This window comes from Mesoplodon bidens (assembly GCF_964165515.1).
Source record: "Mesoplodon bidens genome assembly, chromosome: 7".
NCBI classification, from domain to species: Eukaryota; Metazoa; Chordata; class Mammalia; order Artiodactyla; family Ziphiidae; genus Mesoplodon; species Mesoplodon bidens.
This window is the reverse complement of record NC_138164.1, coordinates 64,026,912-64,045,769: the sequence shown is the minus strand read 5'-3', so window position 1 is coordinate 64,045,769 and position 18,858 is coordinate 64,026,912. Positions and strand designations below refer to the sequence as shown.

Sequence of the window (18,858 nt, the reverse complement as noted above, 5' to 3'; positions counted from 1 at the left end):
GTGTTCCTTATTTACATCTTTGCTGCTGAATTCTCACTTTCTCTGCTCTGCAAACACAGTTTAAAAAAAAAATTAAAGAATGGATTGGCCTCTTTCTAAAGCCATGTCCAAAAGACAGCTTTCAAGAAGAGATTCTTTTTTTCTTTTCCTTTTTTTTTTTTAATTTATTTTTTACTTTTTGCTGTGTTGGGTCTTCATTTCTGTGCGAGGGCTTTCTCTAGTTGTGGCAAGCGGGGGCCACTCTTCATCGCGGCGCGCGGGCCTCTCACTATCGCGGCCTCTCTTGTTGGGGAGCACAGGCTCCAGATGCGCAGGCTCAGTAGTTGTGGCTCACGGGCCTAGTTGCTCTGCTGCATGTGGGATCTTCCCAGACCAGGGCTCGAACCCATGTCCCCTGCATTAGCAGGTAGATTTTCAACCACTGCACCACCAGGTAAGCCCCAAGAAGAGATTCTTGAATGACTGCTGATAGGTATGAGGTTTCTTTTTGGGGTGATAAAAATGCTCTGGAGTTAGTGGTGATGGTTGCACAACTTTGTGACTATACTAAAAACCTATGAATTATACGCTTTAAAAGGGTAAATATTATGGTACATGAATCATATCAAAATTTTTGAAGAAGCAAGTTCTCTACATAGTAAACTTCTATTTAGTAGGATAAACAAAAGAGAGCTCTGTCAGCTAAAGTTGTGAAAAAATTGCATATCTGTAGGAAGAAAATAAAGAAATCAAAAGAAATCTGCTAAGGACAATCTGTAGATATTAAAGGGAAGCTTTTAATAAACATATAGTTGTCTCTCTCTCTCCCTCCCTCTCTTCCCCTCACCTGCCCTACACCCTTCCCCCTGGACTCAGGAGTTGGCCGAGGAAAAGATATCTCCACTATCACAGGCCACCGTGGAAAAGATATCTCTACTATTTTGGATGAAGAAAGAAAAGAAAATAAACGACCCCAGAGGGCAGCTGCTGCTCGCCGGAAGAAACGCCGGCGACTAAATGATCTGGACAGTGACAGCAACCTGGATGAAGAAGAGAGTGAGGATGAATTCAAGATCAGTGATGGGTGCGTGGTCTGTCAGTAGATCCCATTCTCTAGGTCCAGGCTTGAAGAGGCCTACCAGATAAGCTTGGCCCTGCTCTGATGGAGCTTTTGTTCTTCGTGCACATAGACAATCTGTTTTCAGGATACTTTAAACAAATTTAGCAATGCTGATTTTGGTTCTTTCTAGATTAAAACGATTGTTTTAATCGATTATGGATTGTTTGTTTTTTTGAGGGGGCCCGCATGATGCAGCATGTGGGATCTTAGTTCCCCAACTAGGGATCGAACCCATGCCCCCTGCATTGGGTGTGCAGAGTCTTAACCACTGGACCAGGGAAGGGAAGTCCCTGTGCTTGTTGGTTTAATATTCAACATTGTATTTAAATTTCATGAACAGCAGTTAGCATTCATTTGTGGTGTACCTCTGTGCCACCTTCTGCCACCATGACCATGAGAGGTTCCCAGTCAAAAGTGAGAAATGGACAGGTATGAGTATTTAGAAACTATTCTCTGGTGACCCATAGGGGTTTGGGTTGGGGCAAGTAATTCAGTATGGAAGATCAGGAAAGGCTTCCCTGCAGAACAGGTATGGAAAGAATACCACAAAGTTTCTCCTCTCATATTGTTTAGTGGAGGAAACAAACATATAAACCACAAAAAAGTCATTCTGCATGATTGCTACTAAAACATAAGTCAGGGTACAGAGAAGGGCCAGATCAATCCAGGGAGGTCAAGGAAAGCCTCAGAGTAGAAATAAAGCTTTATCTGAAATGTGAAGAATGAACTGGGCAGATAGATGAATGTGAGAGTAGAAGCAGTGAAGGAAAGAAAGTATTCTAAGCAGAGAAATCCTGTCCAGGGCAGCCAGGCATAAAACGTCATAGAATATTTAGGAAACTCCTGGTGTGTCAGGATAAGAAGAATTGAGGAAGCAGCAGAAAGTGCCCTGCTGGAAATGTGGCCAAGACATAAAAAGGAACCAGATGATGGAGTATTTTGTTTGTCATGCATAAGAATTTGGACTCTTTCCTGAAGATGATGAAAACCCACTGAATGGTTTTAAATACCAGACTAATATGAGGTTTATGTTTTAGAAAGATTCATCCTGGCATTCGTTCAGAGGATTTACTGAGGGGAAATGAGTGTAGAGATTAAAGAGACTTTGGGGAATTGCTATAGTAGTTTAGATGGGATATGAGAGCCTGAACTGAGAAGAGGTATCAGGTTTGAGATATTATCTTTATGAGATAGACTCGGGAGGAATTAGTCATTGATTAGATGTGAGAAATGAAAAGCGAGAAAGAAATTAGGATAAATACCAGGTTTCTGCTTTGAATTACTAGATGGGTGACAGTACCAAGTACCAGGCTAGGGAACAGAAAAGAGGAGTAGGTTAGGAAATAATGAGTTCACTTTTGGGCATGTTGAATTTGAGGTATGTGGAGGACTTCCCAAGAGGCCAAAGCAATGTACGTACAAAAATCAGCATCAATTCATGTTCATAACTCCTTCTAAAAAAAGGAGAGGGGGCAAAACATCTCTTCATTTTATAAACGGGGAAACTGATACAATTAACTGGGTATTTTACATTAAATGTTACTTAATAATTCACTGGACTTGTTAGAATTTGAACTCAGAACTCAAAAACGGGTTCACGGTTTTCAGTGTACCATCATAATTCATTTGGTTTCTCTTGGACAGATCTCAAGATGAGTTTGTAGTATCTGATGAGAACCCAGATGAAAGTGAAGAAGACCCACCATCTAATGATGACAGCGACACTGATTTCTGTAGTCGAAGACTAAGGCGACATCCCTCCCGGCCAATGAGGCAAAGCAGGCGTTTGCGGAGAAAGACTCCAAAGAAAAAGTACTCCGATGATGATGAAGAGGAGGAATCTGAGGAGAACAGTAGAGACTCTGGTAAAAATAATTTGTATCCACATCTCACCAAGTCAGTAAATTCTTATGACTTCTGGAATTAAGATTTCTTAAAATAAAATTCCATTCAATTGTAATATAAGCTTTCTGTTGATACTTTGAGTTCTATTCTTATGATTCACCACTAATTAAATCTTTCACATAAAGCACATCTGAGAAGATAGATACAGATGGATATGTTAACTTCATGCCAGACTCATTTAGGATTGTGATGAATCCTTTTGGTGCCAAGTGTTTCCATGCCAAGACTTTACCTTCATAGTGTTTCTTGGGAATCATTCTTAATAATCTGAGAACATTTTTCTCAGATGTCTAGCTATTAGAGAAAGATCACTAATTATCTCTAACATTTAGATCATGATCAGTGATTATGATTGTTAGTTTTTATAAATTATCAGTGGTTGATCTTATTAGCTTATACTTATCTCTATTAACTAAATAAATAATGAGAGGCACAGCAGGTAAAAGAACAGATAGTAGTGCTTTATGGGATTGGCAGATAGGTAGCTGTCGTCTTACTGAGGAAGTGCCACAGACAGGAGTATTATATCCCCAACTTGAGCCAGGCTTGTGGAGTTTTACATAACTACAATATCAGAATCAGAAATTTTATTGATAAAATACTATTATCTAATCAACAATATACATTCAAATTTTATCAGGTGTCCCAATATTGTCCTTTATATAAACATCTTTTCCTGGTCAAGGATATAGTTCAGGATTACATATTGCATTTATTCATGTCTCTTTAGTCTCCTTTAATCTGTAATATTCCTCAAACTTTGTTGACTGTAGCATTTTTGAAAAATACAGACTAGTTATTTTGTAAAACATACCTCATTTGGGTTTTTGTATCCTTGTGATTAGATTCTAGTTATACATTTTTGGCAGGAATATCACAGAGTTAATGTATGTCCTCTGGGTCTCTCTATTATTTTCCCTTTGTAATTAATAAATAATTCATAGGAAGATATTTTGAGACTGTAAATGTCCTGTTCCTTATCAGATGTTTCACCCACTAGCTTTAGCATTTATTCATGAGTTTTCTAACTCCTTCCTTCCTTTTATATTTAATACTTGGTGTTCTGTAAGGAAGAGCTTTCTCTTCTCCCCTATATATTTATTTCTTTGTATCAGTGTAAACTTACAGATTCTTATTTCAGTCGGTGGATATGATATGTTACCATCACTATTTTGACACTCTTTGCCCTAGATTTGGCCAGTGGGACCCCTTTAAACTGTTGGCTAGCTGATTTGAAATATTTGAAATCCGTTAGAAAACAAAGCTAGATATGATGATTCAGTGGAATTTGTTAGCATTCCTGAAAAACTGCTCTGACACAATGCCATAGTGTGACTTCGGTTTATTGATCAGAGGTGACATGACAAGAATAGTGCTATTTAGCAGTGCTTTGAAAGTTAAAGTAGTCCCATGTATTTAGCAGATTTTAATTCTGCATGGGAAAAAGGCAAAAATATAACTCCAGTTCTGTACTTATTTGAAACAGGCTCATCAGTTTTTTGTGGTTAGAAAGTTTAACCTCTGCAGTTCATTGTGAAGCTATGACTGTAGCCATATAGCTATATATATAGGAACAGCAGATTATCATGAGGCAAAATAGTAACTATCCACCAAGAAGAGCAGTTGTGGCAGCCATGCAGCTCACTGGGTAGCTCTAGGTTGTATGAAATAAGGATTATGTAAAAAAAAAAATTTTTTTTTTTTTTTTGGCCACACTGCAGTATCTCAGTTCCCCCAACAGAGATTGAACCCAGGCCCTTGGCAGTAAGAGTGCGGAGTCCTAACCACTGGACCACCAGGGAATTCCCTATGAAACATTTTTTAATCTTGAGGATTGACTGCTAATAGGATACATTTGTGAGGTTTGGCATTAAAGCCCCCCCAGATGTACTCATATTATTAAGAAGAAAATGAGAGACATGAAAGTTACGACTGAACTCTGCCTAATAGCTTTATATTTTTATAACCTAAGCTAACTACTTTTCTATTTAGTGGAATTAAAATTTGTACTTGATGGGATTTCCCTGCTGGTCCAGTGGTTAAGACTCTGCACTTCCTAATGCAGGAGTCCCAGGTTCAATCCCTGGGCAGGGAATTAAGATCCCACATGCTGCATGGCATGGCCAGAAATAAATTAAAAAAAAAAAAAAAAATGTGCTTGATTTCTTTTTCCTTTCTCCTCTTTTTTTTTTTTTTTTTTTTAACAGAAAGTGATTTTAGTGATGGTTTTAGTGATGATTTTGTAGAAACTCGGCGAAGGCGGTCAAGGAGGAACCAGAAAAGACAAATTAACTACAAAGAAGATTCAGAAAGTGATGGTTCCCAGAAGAGTTTACGACGTGGTAAAGAAATCAGACGAGTTCACAAGCGTAGGCTTTCCAGCTCAGAGAGTGAAGGTAAGGAATAGCTCTCCAGTTTCCAGAAGTTTGGATAAGGCAGCAGTACAAATTATAAAGTGAACTCAGGATGATGATTCTGTACCATTTCTTAGAAATTTAATATAACCCGTAATATCTTTGAGACAAAACCCATTATTTTATGCCTGGTCAACTTATAGTTTAAATAACTGATACTTGATAAGATACTAACTTTTAAGGTCTTCATTGTAATAATTAAATTCTTCATTGAAACTAGAAGAGTATCAGAAAATTGTGATCTGAACAAGATTTCTTCTGCTCCCTTATTATTTATGGCCTTCATTTTGAAATAATCTCCTATGTCCTGAATACCTGAACAGTTCCCACCCAAGGGTGCCTACTGTCTCTCTCCACCATAACAGTGAGCTTTAGTTGGTAAACCTTTATTTCTTAATAGCTTTAGCTGTGCCCCATACCAGAAGTATAGGAAAAGATCTAAAATATGAACTTGTGATATCCATTTAGTCTTTGTAGTTATTCCAGAGTTCTTCCCAAGTTTATTTTAAATGAGTCTAACCCTTACCTTCCCCCATTTCTTTTTTATATATTTAATTCTCCATTGTTTATGGTCTGTTTTGAAGATTATTTGCTTTCTTAGATCCTTGTCATTTATGTTTGAGCCCAAGCCAGGAGAGCAAGGGAAAAAATGTTTGGATATGGGAGACTAAAGAAGGGAGGTAGACATTCGGGTGAATGTGTATTTATCTTCATGTGTCATTAAAGACAGATATAAATTCATTAATTCAACTATTAAAAATAAATACTTACTGAACTAGTCACTGTCCTCGGCACTGGGAATAGAAGAGTGAAAAGAATAACCAAAAACATATAACTCTGTCCTGTAACTCTTACTTTAGTTGGGGGAAGAGAGACAATAAGCATGATAAATAAGCAGAATATATGATATATTAGGTGGAGATAAATGCTACGGAGAAAAGTAAAGGAGAAAAGGAGCGTAGGTGAAATTTCAGATAGGGTACCAAAGGAATGCCTCACTCAGAAGACAACATTTGAGTAAAGACCTGAAAAAAATGTTGATACTCACATGTGATTAGTGGGTACCATATTAGATAGTGCAGTAGACCATTGTATAGACTTTGGAATTTATTCTATGTGAGATGAGAAATAATTGGAGGATTTTGAGCAGAGGAGTGATATGATCTGACTTACATTTTCATTTGCTATGGTATCTGTGTTATGAGTATATTGAAGGGGACAGGGAGGAAATCTAGGAATCTAGTTGGGAAGCCATTGAAATAGGCCAGGTGATGATGATGGTGGGTGAGACTAGAGCAGTAGCAGTAAAGGCGTGAAAAGCAGTCAAATTATGGACATACTTTGAAAGTAGACCCATAGGATTTACTACTGGGTTAGATGGGAGAAAGAAAGGAATCACGGATGACTCAGCGATTGGAAGAACAGAGTTGCCAGTAACTAAGATGGTGGAGACCAGAATGGCTCAGGTTTGAGGAAGAAGTCTAGGAGCTTGGTTCTGCCTGTTTAGAAATCCAGGCATAGATGTTGAGCAGGCAGTTTGATACATGAGTCTGGAACCTATGGATTGGTTGCCTAAAACAAATGTGAGAGTCAATGGCATATGGATGGTATGCAAAGCCATGAGACCAGGTGAGTCAAGTATAAACGAGAAGACATTTAAGGACCGCCAAGGACATTGAATAACATGGAATGAGAGTTAGAGCAGTATTTCATATGTCCTGAATTGGGTGCTTAGTTTCTTTCCTTATCGGTATGTTTACATGACTCCCTAATTTGAGGACTAGTGGGAAGGAGTTGCTTAGTTTGTGACCAGCCTATCTTCATTTAAAGATTCTGCTCTTCCCTAAAATCACAGGCAAAGTATACTGTGAATCACATTGGGCATTGTTGTGGGACTGAGAGGAGAGAGAAATAAGGCCAGTTATTGAAGGGAAATAGTTATGTACAAGCAAGTCTGAAAGCAGGACATGGGATGAATATGGGGAGGAAAAGGAGAATTACTTAAATCTGTTAAGGGAGAATTACTTAAATCTGTTAAAGGAGAATTACTTAACTCTGTTAATGGTTAACTGTGCCAGTGGCTTAAATGTGCTGTTTATTCTAGAGAGCTATATATCCAAGAACTCTGAAGATGAGCAGCTAGCTAAAGAATCAAAGCGGTCAGTTCGAAAGCGGGGTCGAAGCACAGATGAGTATTCAGAAGCAGATGAGGAGGAAGAGGAAGGTAAACCATCCCGAAAACGGCTACACCGGATCGAGACAGACGAAGAGGAGAGTTGTGACAATGCTCATGGAGATGCAGATCAGCCTGCCCATGACAGCCAGCCCAGGGTTCTGCCCTCAGAACAAGAGAGCACCAAAAAGCCCTATCGGATAGACAGCGATGAGGAAGAGGACTTTGAAAATGTAGGCAAGGTGGGGAGCCCTTTGGACTATAGCTTAGTGGACTTACCTTCCACCAATGGACAGAGTCCTGGCAAAGCCATCGAGAACTTGATTGTCAAGCCAACTGAGAAGCCTCAGACCCCCAAGGACAACAGCACAGCCAGTGCAAGCCTGGCCCCCAATGGGACAAGTGGTGGGCAGGAGGCAGGGGCACCAGAAGAGGAGGAAGATGAGCTTTTGAGAGTGACTGACCTTGTTGATTATGTCTGTAACAGTGAACAGTTATAAGACTTTTTTCCATTTTTGTGCTAATTTATTCCACGGTAGCTCTCACACCAGCGGGCCAGTTATTAAAAGCTGTTTTATTTTTCCTAGAAAACTCCACTACAGAATGACTTTTTAGAAGAAAAATTTCAACAGACCTTGAAGTCTTTCTGTGAAGTGACCAGTTTTGAACTTTGAAGATAAATAATTGCTGTAAATTCCTTTTGATTTTCTTTTTCCAAGTTCATGGTCCTTGGTAATTTCAGTCATGGGAAAAAAATCTTATTGTAACAACAAAGATTTGTATATTTTTGACTTTATATTTCCTGAGCTCTCCTGACTTTGTGAAAAGGGTGGATAAAAATGCATTCCGAATCTGTGAGGGCCCAAAAACAGAATTAGGGGTGGGAGAAAGCACTTGTGCTTTAGCTTTTTCATATTAAATATATATTATATTTAAACATTCATGGCATAGATGATGATTAACAGACTGCTTAAAAGTTCAAGTCTGTATTATTGCAGTTTGAGAATTGTAGATAACATCATACATAAGTCATTTAGTAACAGCATTCATGAAATCAGCTTGTTTACTATTGGAGATAACCACACTTAATAAAGAGACCGAAAAAGTACCATCGTAAAAAACTCTTAAGTTTCTCTTATAGCGGAGTTTGTTGTTTAAAAAAAAAAAATCATCTGAGAAGCATTTGTACAGTAAAATGTATAATGAAGCTTTGACAACCAGATTGTGCTAGTAAAAAAATTTTTAAAACAGCTTTATGCAGTGGTGATGAGGTGGCCTTTAACATGCTGTCATGGAGAATTATTAGTGAAATGAGTGTGGTCTTTCATAAGGCCCGGGTGGACTGTAAACTTTGCAGATAGTGTAACTCTTGTCTTCTGGCCACTTAATATTTAAATATCTGAAATATTTTAAAATAAGTACATCTATACATACATGAAGAGATGGATGCTAAGCTGACCGCAGTATTTTAGCACATTGTAGAAGGGGAAAGGATTTTCAGGTGAATTTTAACTGGTCTATTCTTGCCCTTAGTATCTACTTCAAATTGAAGTCTACAAACAAAGCAGTTCCTTTGGGAGGTTTTTAGTTTGAGTTTTAGTGTGTGTGTGTGTGTGTGTGTGTGTGTGTGTGTGTGTGTGTGTGTGTGTGTGTGTGTGTTGGAATTTCCTATCTGCCTGGATATATTAGCAGGGTTTGAATGTAGTTTTGGCCTTTGGCCATTAGACTTCCATTAAAATTCATTAATAGTCACACGACCAATATAGAATTGATTGAAAACCACCAATGTATTTAATAGGTATGACATCCTTTTCAAACATCTCAACACTTTAAAGAAAGATAAAGCCCTTTGTTTCAAGAAAAAGGGGTTTGTAACTAACTAAATATCTAACATGTAATTGACACTAAAATATGAACTTGTCTTAGTTTCTGTTACAGCTGTAAAATTTCAGGCAGAGCCATAAATAACATTGTACAAAGTGTAGCACTTGTGATTAAACCTTGCCTGTCAAATTCTGAAACCTTCAGCCATTACTTCTGTGAATACTTTTGCCCTGGGATTGGGTTTTCTGTTCCAGTGTTGTGTCTGTTGCCGGCAATGGACACACCATATCTGCTGCTGGCCCAAGGAACTTCATTAATTTTTCTTTCCAAATTAAGCATTATATGTGCTAGTCAGTGTGTAGCAAAGCACTTCTCTTTTTTATAATTAAAAAGCTGGCATTAGACTTGCATTATAAATACCTCTCTAGAAACTTTATACTCCTTTTCCTCCCTCCACAGGTGTTGCCCTTAAATCTTATCTTTTGGCCTTGAAAGTTTATAGCTGTTGTTTTTCACTTGTTGGTTCTTGGGTTTTTTTGTTTTGTTTCACTTTAGTTCTGTAGTACCTACCCATTGATATTTTTGCTTTGATTCTAGCAGTGTATATGTATCTGTATAAAAAATAAAAGAATGAAAGCAGCCTAAAAATAGGATGCACCAACAGCATGTGGTTCCAAGCAAGTTGTGATTTTTATTTTGAGACAGTGTTCCACCAGAAGGGAGGGAAGGGCTTACATTCACAGACAGTAAGTAGGGCTATGTAAGGAGCCACATTCACTTACCAAGCCTGCTTTCTGGCTAGGTTTGTTTCATTTATTTGAAAGTCAGTTAAGAATGTTGGCCTTTTTAACTATCTAAAACAGGCAGGCAATAGAAGGATTCCTATTAATGCAAGGTAAGTGGTTAGAATGTGCAGGTGGCCTATCCTGCCCCCAGTCTCTCGCTACCATTTTAGTTCCGCAGTTGGGTAAAGCCACTAAGGTGCAGAAACTCCCATGTACCCTCTCTCTACCTCTGGACACACCAGCTTCTGCTTCAGCCTATTAGTTTTCTCCAGTTAAGCAAATGACAAGAAGAAGTATTAAATGGGTAGATTATTTATTTTACAGGATGCCTAATGTGAAATAAGGAGTTCTTTTTACTCTTCTGCTATAGAGAGCAAAAGGTAATTTTTATCTTAGTAAGGACTGAGTATTCTATTTAGCAAATGTCCCACTGACATTGATACCATTTTTGCTGCCTGTTATTTACCAAACTTGAATTCAGTGTTTGTGAACTTGATAGTGTTTCCCTTTGAATTCCCTTCACATTCTGATTAAACCAGTTAACTATGCTTCATCTACAAAGAGTGCAATCTAAGCACCTGATAGTTACAAATTGCTATCATGCAGGTAGGTTAATTATGGCTGATTAAATGTTGAACAGTTCAAAAACAATTCTGCTGCTTGGTGTTTAGATTCAGTCCCTCAAAGAGTCTGTGTTTGCTGAAATACTAACTCTGAACATGCTTTGAAGAAGTTAAAAAAGAACAAAATGTAAGGAAAAGTGAAATTTCTATTTCCAAAGACATAATTCAGTCATTAGGAACTGGACAGAGTATAGGAAAGCAGCAATTCATCTAGAGTTTAGAACATTTTGGATCCTTGTAATTAGAGTACTAACCATGGATTTAGGCTCCCAATAGCTGCTATGTAATAGAGCCCTTTAATACTTTAAACCCCCTTTTTGGAAATACAAATTGGACTCCCAGTATCAAACTCCACAGTCTATAGAAAATATATTAAGGGGAGATGTAGTTTAGTACTCAGAATATTTAGTTTGCAGTGTCTGTAAAGGTTTGAAAACTAGACAGATTTTCACAAAGCAGAAACTTTGAATTAAAATACGTGAAAAGAACTCAGACTGAAAATAACATGTTTTGGTTTTGTAGACTTGTGCTGATGAAATAGTGTTTTGTGTAAACATTTTCTGTTGTTGGCACATTACTGGAGAATGGCGGCAGCGACATTCTCAAGAATATACCTGATTTATTGAGGTCGGGTTTCCTTGGCACATCTTTTTCCAGTTGGTCAAGGTTGCAGATTCCGAGAATTAAAAGGAGTTTCATTTAGAATAAATTCCTGTCTACTGATAATTTTTTTAAATGATCTACCAAAGAATCAAGGACTTCAAATGCTAAAGAAGTTGTTGAAAAAAAGATTTTTAAACAAATTAACAGGACATTACAAACTCCAGTTTTTACTTTTTGGTTGATAGAACCCATCCCATAATATGCATTTGGGCAAAGAACATATATTAAGAAAAATGTAGGTGTTTACTGTTATTTAGAATTTAAAAGGTGGGGAAATGTTAGCTATTTTTAAATGGGACTGATGGAATTTCCTCTGTCACAAGGAATGCCTTTTTAGCTTATGTTTGTGGGGATAAGAGATGTTAACCATTCGCTAGTTCTACCATACAATTGAAAGGAACCTAATGAATTTACAAGTTTAATATTCAGAAAAAGTTGTGAACTGCCCTTCACCAACACAGTGGAACAAACAGGTCCCTGATTCATGGCATTGCCTCACAGCTATAGGACAAGTATTCAAAGACCCAGATCTTTTTTTAAATGGAATAATCATATATGTATGTGTATATATATATATATATAAATTAATATGTATATACATATCTTAGATGTTAGAAAAAATAAACCCTTTGAAATTATTATTTGACACTATAAAAAATAAGACATAATTGTAACTGATGTGAAATTATGAACATCATTTAATTACACAAAGCCTAGAGAAAAATAGTGAAGTTCCTCTTCTTGGTTTAACATCCTGGTTCTCCCAAGAAGCAAGAATGCCAAGACTGCATACCTTCTGTATCTACCTAGTCCTCTGCTTAATATCTGTTATTAAACTTTCTTAGAATGAATTCCATTCCTATTTTATCCACCATTCCCAGTTTGTACCTGTAAACCTACCTTGGAAGTGGCAAGCTAACTGCTGATTTACTTCATTGTTTTTATACCAATCCTGAAAGACAAGACCCTTTGCTATCAATGTATTTAAACTGAGTTATTTTGTTATGTGTATACTTAATAATTTGTTTTCAAAATATTTCACTCTTAAATTATCATTAACATTTTGAGTGCCAAGAATTGCTAAGTAACTCTGTAACATATATTGAAGATTGTCATTCTCCAGCAAGCAAGCAGTCATTAATAAGCAAAAATGTAGTGCTCTTGGTATATAGCTACTCTAGATGGTACACTCGACACTTTTTAAAAATTCATATAAACCCTCTCAGAAATTGATTAGGATACGATTCCATTAGTGAATTTTTTCATTTTTGTCATGTAAGCTCAATTTTTTTTCATTTTATGTTTATACCATTTTGCTCTGGGAAATGCTGCAAACCCAATTCTGACACATTGTAGTGATTTCAGTTAATAAGGATTTTTATTTTAATAACTAAGAAGTCTATCCTATGCATAAGTTATATGAGAGGGCATAACAAATTATTGGACAAGTAGAAATTTATTAATTAAGCTCCTTAGACATTTTGAATGAGAAAAAACATTTTTAAAGGAACTACATTTGTGTTTTTTGCCAAACCGGTACAAGCTAGAAAATGCACTAGTGACTGAGTGACCTGCCTTGTTCATTTTGCCACTGGATGATGTAAGTTAAGAATGGAATTGTTAACCCTAACTATATATTTTCTTGACTTTCATCAGTTTCTAAAGAAATCTAATTCAAGTGTTTGGGGTTTTGTTTGACATGTATTTATTGAGTTCTGTTCTTAGACCAGGAGCTAGCTGCATGTCATGCTTATGAATGGCCCAGAACACAATCATTGGGAAACTTAATGGCTCAAGACCTTCTGAATCATTTAACTTATTTTGTATGTTGCAAAAAAAAAAAGTTTATTTTGCTTGAGAGTCACATTTTTTTATAAATGTACAGCTTTTAAGGGAGGGGAGGTGGAAAAATACCCTAAAATAGGATGTAGATTTTTACAATTGTGTTTATGCTAGAACATCTACAGGTGCATTATGTAATTAAACCTAAAATTGTTTAAAAATTTGTGCCATGGTCTTTTTCATTATCCTGCCCTTTAGCAGAGTTGGTGCACATCAGTACTGCTATATGGACAAGCCTTGAAATTAGGCTAATAACCCTGTCTCCAAAGCTTTAAGATCATTGCATGAAAATTACACACACACACATACACACATATACACACATGTAGACATATATACACAGATCTAGTTTATATTAGTGTAAATGGATTTTCAATTTAAGAAGTTATAATGGCCCAAATTTGGCAGTTAGCAGCATATTCTTAAAGTGCGTGATTTTCGTGATGCCTAACTAGGGTATTCTCAATGTTGGTCTGATGTTTTGTTCTCTTATCAAAGTAGAGTCTTGATAATGGTATCTGAATTATAGCTTGCCCAAACCTGCCAGGAGGTTTTGTATACACCTTGAAAGGATGTGTCCTGTGCTGAGATGGAGGGGGTTGGGAGTGGAACAGAGCTTGGTTTCTTTTCAATCTGTAAAAGAAGGAGAAACTAGAATTGTTTGATTTGGTTATTGTAGACTCAATTCATTAGACCTAATTCCACAGGAATATTTGTCTGCTGGAGGCATGGTAGGAAGGGATATCAGGTTCAAATTCCAATTCCCTTCTTACTTGATCAAAAGTATTTTGAAATCTTGTAAATCTGCTGATTCTAGCAGCCTTATATGGCACATTTTACCATAAGTTATATTGACACCTTTGTTTAAGTGCCATTACTTTTTGCCATCTGATAATTTACCATTCTAATTTCTCACCTTTGTAGCGCAAGTGTATTCTTGTAAAGAATTAAATCCATAACTTCTACCTAAGTTACCTGTATCTATTGTCAGTTAATGTAGGATGTCAGTTTCTTTGCTCTCCTCATCCGTTCAGAAATGAAGCCTGGGAATCATTTATTTCCAGGCAAAGAATACAAATTCCCGATAAGAATTTGTAGATGGCTTATGTTAGATTTTCATTTTAATTTTAAAGTAGTAGCTAGGATCTAGTGAGTGTTTAATCAGAATGCCTCTTGGATTTCCAGACATGCTTATATGAAATGCTTTATTTTCCTATGCATAAAAAATTATTCCTGGGATAGGTTCTCAGAATGCTTTATTTTGTTTCTAGGAGATGAGAGCTAAAGCAGAAACTCCAAGATGAGCGTAAAACTCTTGAGGTAATAAGGAATGTGCTATTAGTTAAACAGGAGAAGCTGGCATGCTCTCTGCCACGTATGACATACTGCATGTATCGGGGGGGGGAAGAGATTTGAAAACTGGAAATGTGATTCTAATAATGCACAAAGTAAATTTTGTGCATAGAAAATATAGGAATTCCTGGTAGCTTAAAGCTTCAGGGGTTAACTGCAGTGTATGAACACCTAGTGTGTTAGAATTGCAGTGCATAGTTGTTTAAATACAATATTCCTTGTTAGTGACAACCAGAATACGTTGTGGCTCATGCCAATATTTTTGTTAATGAAATGTTCAGTGTCTCACTATAGTCTGATCAAAACTCTTGGTGTTATAAGATAGGCCCAAAGCTATTTGATGGCTATTGGCCTAATTGTGTAAATTTTCTTTCAAAATGTTTTATTATAATACTTCTGTCATTTCTTTCACTTAATATATGTCAATTGTGATAATAAAAAAATTAAATAATTTGATGTATTTAGCATGATGTGTTTGCAAACTTAGTTTATTTTAAACTTTGTAGCACATAGAAAGTTAAGAATTTTCAATAACAGTTGATGAAGGTTGAAAATTTTTATCACCCCAGGAATAGATGAATTGTTCTCTTACTATCTAGAAAGTAAATGTGCAAGTGCATCAGTTTCCCCAAAATAATGTTTAAGGCTATGTGCCAAGGATGTGAATTATAGATATTAGAAAGCTATTCTTGATTTCTATCTTTAGCCTCTGGAGAATGGATACATTAAAGAGGCCTTGCACTTGTTCTGTGTGGCCCTGTGGGAGCCACAGAACTAGGCCAGAGGGCAGAAGCCATAGGCAAAAGCTTTCTGTTTATTCTATGGAGATTCTTTTTTACAGAGTTCTCTAATAACTTGGATGTGAACTGTCACCAATAGGGGATGTTTGGGTTTAGGTTGAACTGCCATTTGGCAGGACTGTAATAGATCAACACATTTAAAAAGGGGTTAGACATTTAAGGGGCCCTTCCAATCCTGAGTATAATTCTCATCTACAAATGTTGATTTGATTTTCCTTACTCTTGGAATACAGTAGGATGCACAACGAACTCATTTTTTCCCCAACAAACTAGTGGAGTTCATTATTTTCAGTTCTGATTTAAAATATTGATAAACTATTTAGGTAAAGGACTTTTTGGATCAGAATTTCACTTAGTGGAGTGAAAGCTGATCTATGCTGGCAAGAAATGACCAGCTCCAGTGCTTCTTAGTGATTTAATTGAAATGTTCACTTAAATTGAATTGGTCACATACGAGTGAGATGCTGTGTTGGAGGCTATGGGTGACAGCGCTGTGGCAGCCTTGAGAGAGCTCTTTTCTGGAGCTGACAGTGGGGTCCAGAACATGACTGTCAACCCACATCCCTTTCAGGTTATGAGACCAGAGAATGTAAAAGAGTTCTTTTCTTTTAAAAACTGAGAATTGGTCTACTATACTGTGATCATTTAGTAGCGGTAGAAATATAAAAAGTAATGAAAACTTTCTAGTGAAACTAAATTAAATGTTGGTTGAGATGAATGCTTGTGTGTCATTTTGATTCTTCAATCACTTTACATAAGCTCTTTAAGGTCCTAAAAGTCTAAAATGAAAAAAAAACACTCTAAGGAAATGTGAATTCATATTTGCAACATTAGTTTTACACATAAAGTCATCCCCAAAGCGAAGTCAACTAGGAACTTATTAGTTCATGGTATAGGTCACGTATAGCTTCCTTATTGTTCCTCTTTGCCCATTTCAGAGCCACTTTATCCACACTCGAGCACCCGTCCTTCTCTCCAGTCTCCAAGGAACAGATGTCACCTCTGTTTTTGCCACATCCCCTCTGCCTGTGTCCTTGATCTGGCCCCTTCCCTCTTGCCTGCTCTGGGTCTTCCCATCTCATTGATTTCTCTCTGACCTCCATCCCTCTATATTCACTTTCTCGATACAAAGCTCTCCCTTATCATGGAAAACAAGTGTCATCCTATCTCCCATCCAATCTGTTTCCTACTTGACTACCAGTCTTTAAAATAAATAGGTTATAGAAATGTTAAACTATATTTGAAAACTCTCACTGAAATGTCAGAAATTCCGAAGGGAAACTCTAGGACCCTAGCAGGCTTCTCAAGAACATACCTGAACTCCACCATGAGGGACAATTGTTATAGAAAGCTGAAATTTACAATATGGGAGAGGGTCCTCCCTTTTTCCCTGCACTTGTTTCATGTTTTTCTTCTGAAATGTCCATTTTCTTTTCTCTTTGGCATTATTGCTTGCTAGTGGGATGCCAGTAATTGCATCTTTTTTTTTTTAAGGATGAATTTTGAGGTTAAGTAGGGCTTACCAACATCCAAGAGAAGCAAGCTGACTCAATTCTACAAAATCAGAAAGTTGGCTTCAGATTCAGACTGATTGAGAAGGCAAGGCTGAAATTTTATTGGGAGATACTATACGCAGAATCAGGACAGTGCCAAAGAGGCGAGGATGAAAGGTAGGGACCCACAACCAGAAAAGGCACATTGGAAGGGGAGAGAAGGCTAGGAAGCAGCCTTCAGGATGATTGTCCTCTCCATGACACAGCCACTTTTAATAATCTGGATGTGCTTATGCAATAGTTTCCAAAATAAAAGTTCTTGTCAATTTTATTTTAAAATCTTTCTTCTTAGTTTTTAAAACTGAGATATAATTCACATGCCATAAAGTTCACCATTTTAAAGTGTACAATTCAGTGGTCTTTAGTATATTCACAAGGTTGTTGTCACCCCCCAAAATAACCCCATATTATTAGCAGTCACTCACCATCCCTCCCATCGAGTCCCTGGCAACCACTAATCTACTTTCTGTCTGTAAGGATTTGCCTATTCTGGACATTTGATATAAATGGAATTATACAATATGTGGCCTTTTGTGTCTGACTTCTCTTATTTAGCATGTTTTCATGATTTCACCTATATTTTAGCATGAATCAGCACTTCATTCCTTTTCATGGATGAATAATATTCTATTCTATGGATATACCAAATCTTGTATATCCATTCATCAGTGGAGAGATACTGGATTGTTTCTACTCTTGGGCTATTATGAATAATAAACATTTGTGTACAAGTTTTTGTGTGGACATATGTTTTCAATTCTGTTAAGTACATAGCTAGGAATGGAATTACTAGATTATATGGTAACTCTTTGTTTCAAGTTTTAAGGAACTGCTAAACTCTTTTACACAGCATCTGCATCTTTTTACATTCCCACTAGCAATGCACGAAGGTTCCTATTTCTCCACATCAGTAACACTTATTGTCAGTCTTTTTTTGTTATAGCTATCCTAGTGGATATCAAGTGGTTTCTCAGTGTGGTTTCGATTTGCATTTCCCTGATGATTAATGATGTTGAGCATCTTTTCATGTGCTTACTGGCCAGTTGTAAATCTTCTTTTCAGAAACATCTATTTAAATCCTTTGTCCATTTTTAAATTGGGTTATCTGTCTTTTAAATTGATGAGTGTCCTTTATATATTCTGGATACCACACCCCTACCAAATATATGATTTGCAAATATTTTCTCCGATTCTGCAGGTTAGTTTTTTACTTTCTTGATGTTGTCCTTTGATGCACAAAGGTTTTTCATTTTGATGACATCCAATTTTTTTCTGGTTTTTTTCTTTGCTTGTGCTTTAGATGTTTTACCTAAGAAACCATTGCCTAATGCAATGTTACAAAGATTTATGTTTTATATTTGTAAGAGTTTTATAAGTTTATGTTTAGATCTTTGATTCATTCTGAGTTATTTTTGTATATGGTGTGAGGTAAAGATCAAAATTCATTTATTTGCATGTGGCTATCCAGTTGTACCAGCACCATTTATTGAAAAGACTGTCCTTTCCCCCATTGAATTATCTTGGAATCCTTGTCAAAACTTAATTGACCAAAAATGTATGAGTTTACTTCTGGACTGTCAATTTGATTCCACTTATCCATATGTTTATCCTTATGCCAGTACTACACAGTTTTGATTATTGTAGCTTTGCAATAATTTTGACATCAGGAAGTGAGTCCTCCAACTTGGCTTTTTTTTTTTAAGATTATTTTGACTATTCTATGTATCTTGAATTTTCATATGAATTTTAGGTTCAGTATATCAATTTCTGTCAAAAAGGCAATTGGAGTTTTGATAGGGCTTACATTTAATCTGCAGATCATTT

The 18,858-nt window shown here is 36.6% G+C and overlaps 1 protein-coding gene across 4 annotated transcripts in view; it reads left to right on the top strand.

Moving 5' to 3' along the window:
- Positions 1 to 16,215, top strand: part of RSF1 (remodeling and spacing factor 1) — a 184,918-nt gene extending 168,703 nt beyond the window's left edge. For 2 of the 4 annotated variants that reach the window (XM_081241098.1, XM_081241101.1), the window contains 4 exons: positions 856 to 1,063; positions 2,744 to 2,964; positions 5,212 to 5,400; positions 7,523 to 12,451. In XM_081241098.1, the coding sequence (XP_081097224.1) occupies positions 856 to 1,063; positions 2,744 to 2,964; positions 5,212 to 5,400; positions 7,523 to 8,091 (1,187 nt within the window). In that variant the 3' untranslated portion in view covers positions 8,092 to 12,451. Of the gene's footprint in view, positions 1 to 855; positions 1,064 to 2,743; positions 2,965 to 5,211; positions 5,401 to 7,522; positions 12,452 to 14,599 lie in introns of those variants that run through there. The other 2 variants (XM_081241100.1, XM_081241099.1) reach the window with 2 other exon arrangements.
- The last annotated feature ends 2,643 nt before the right edge of the window (positions 16,216 to 18,858 follow it).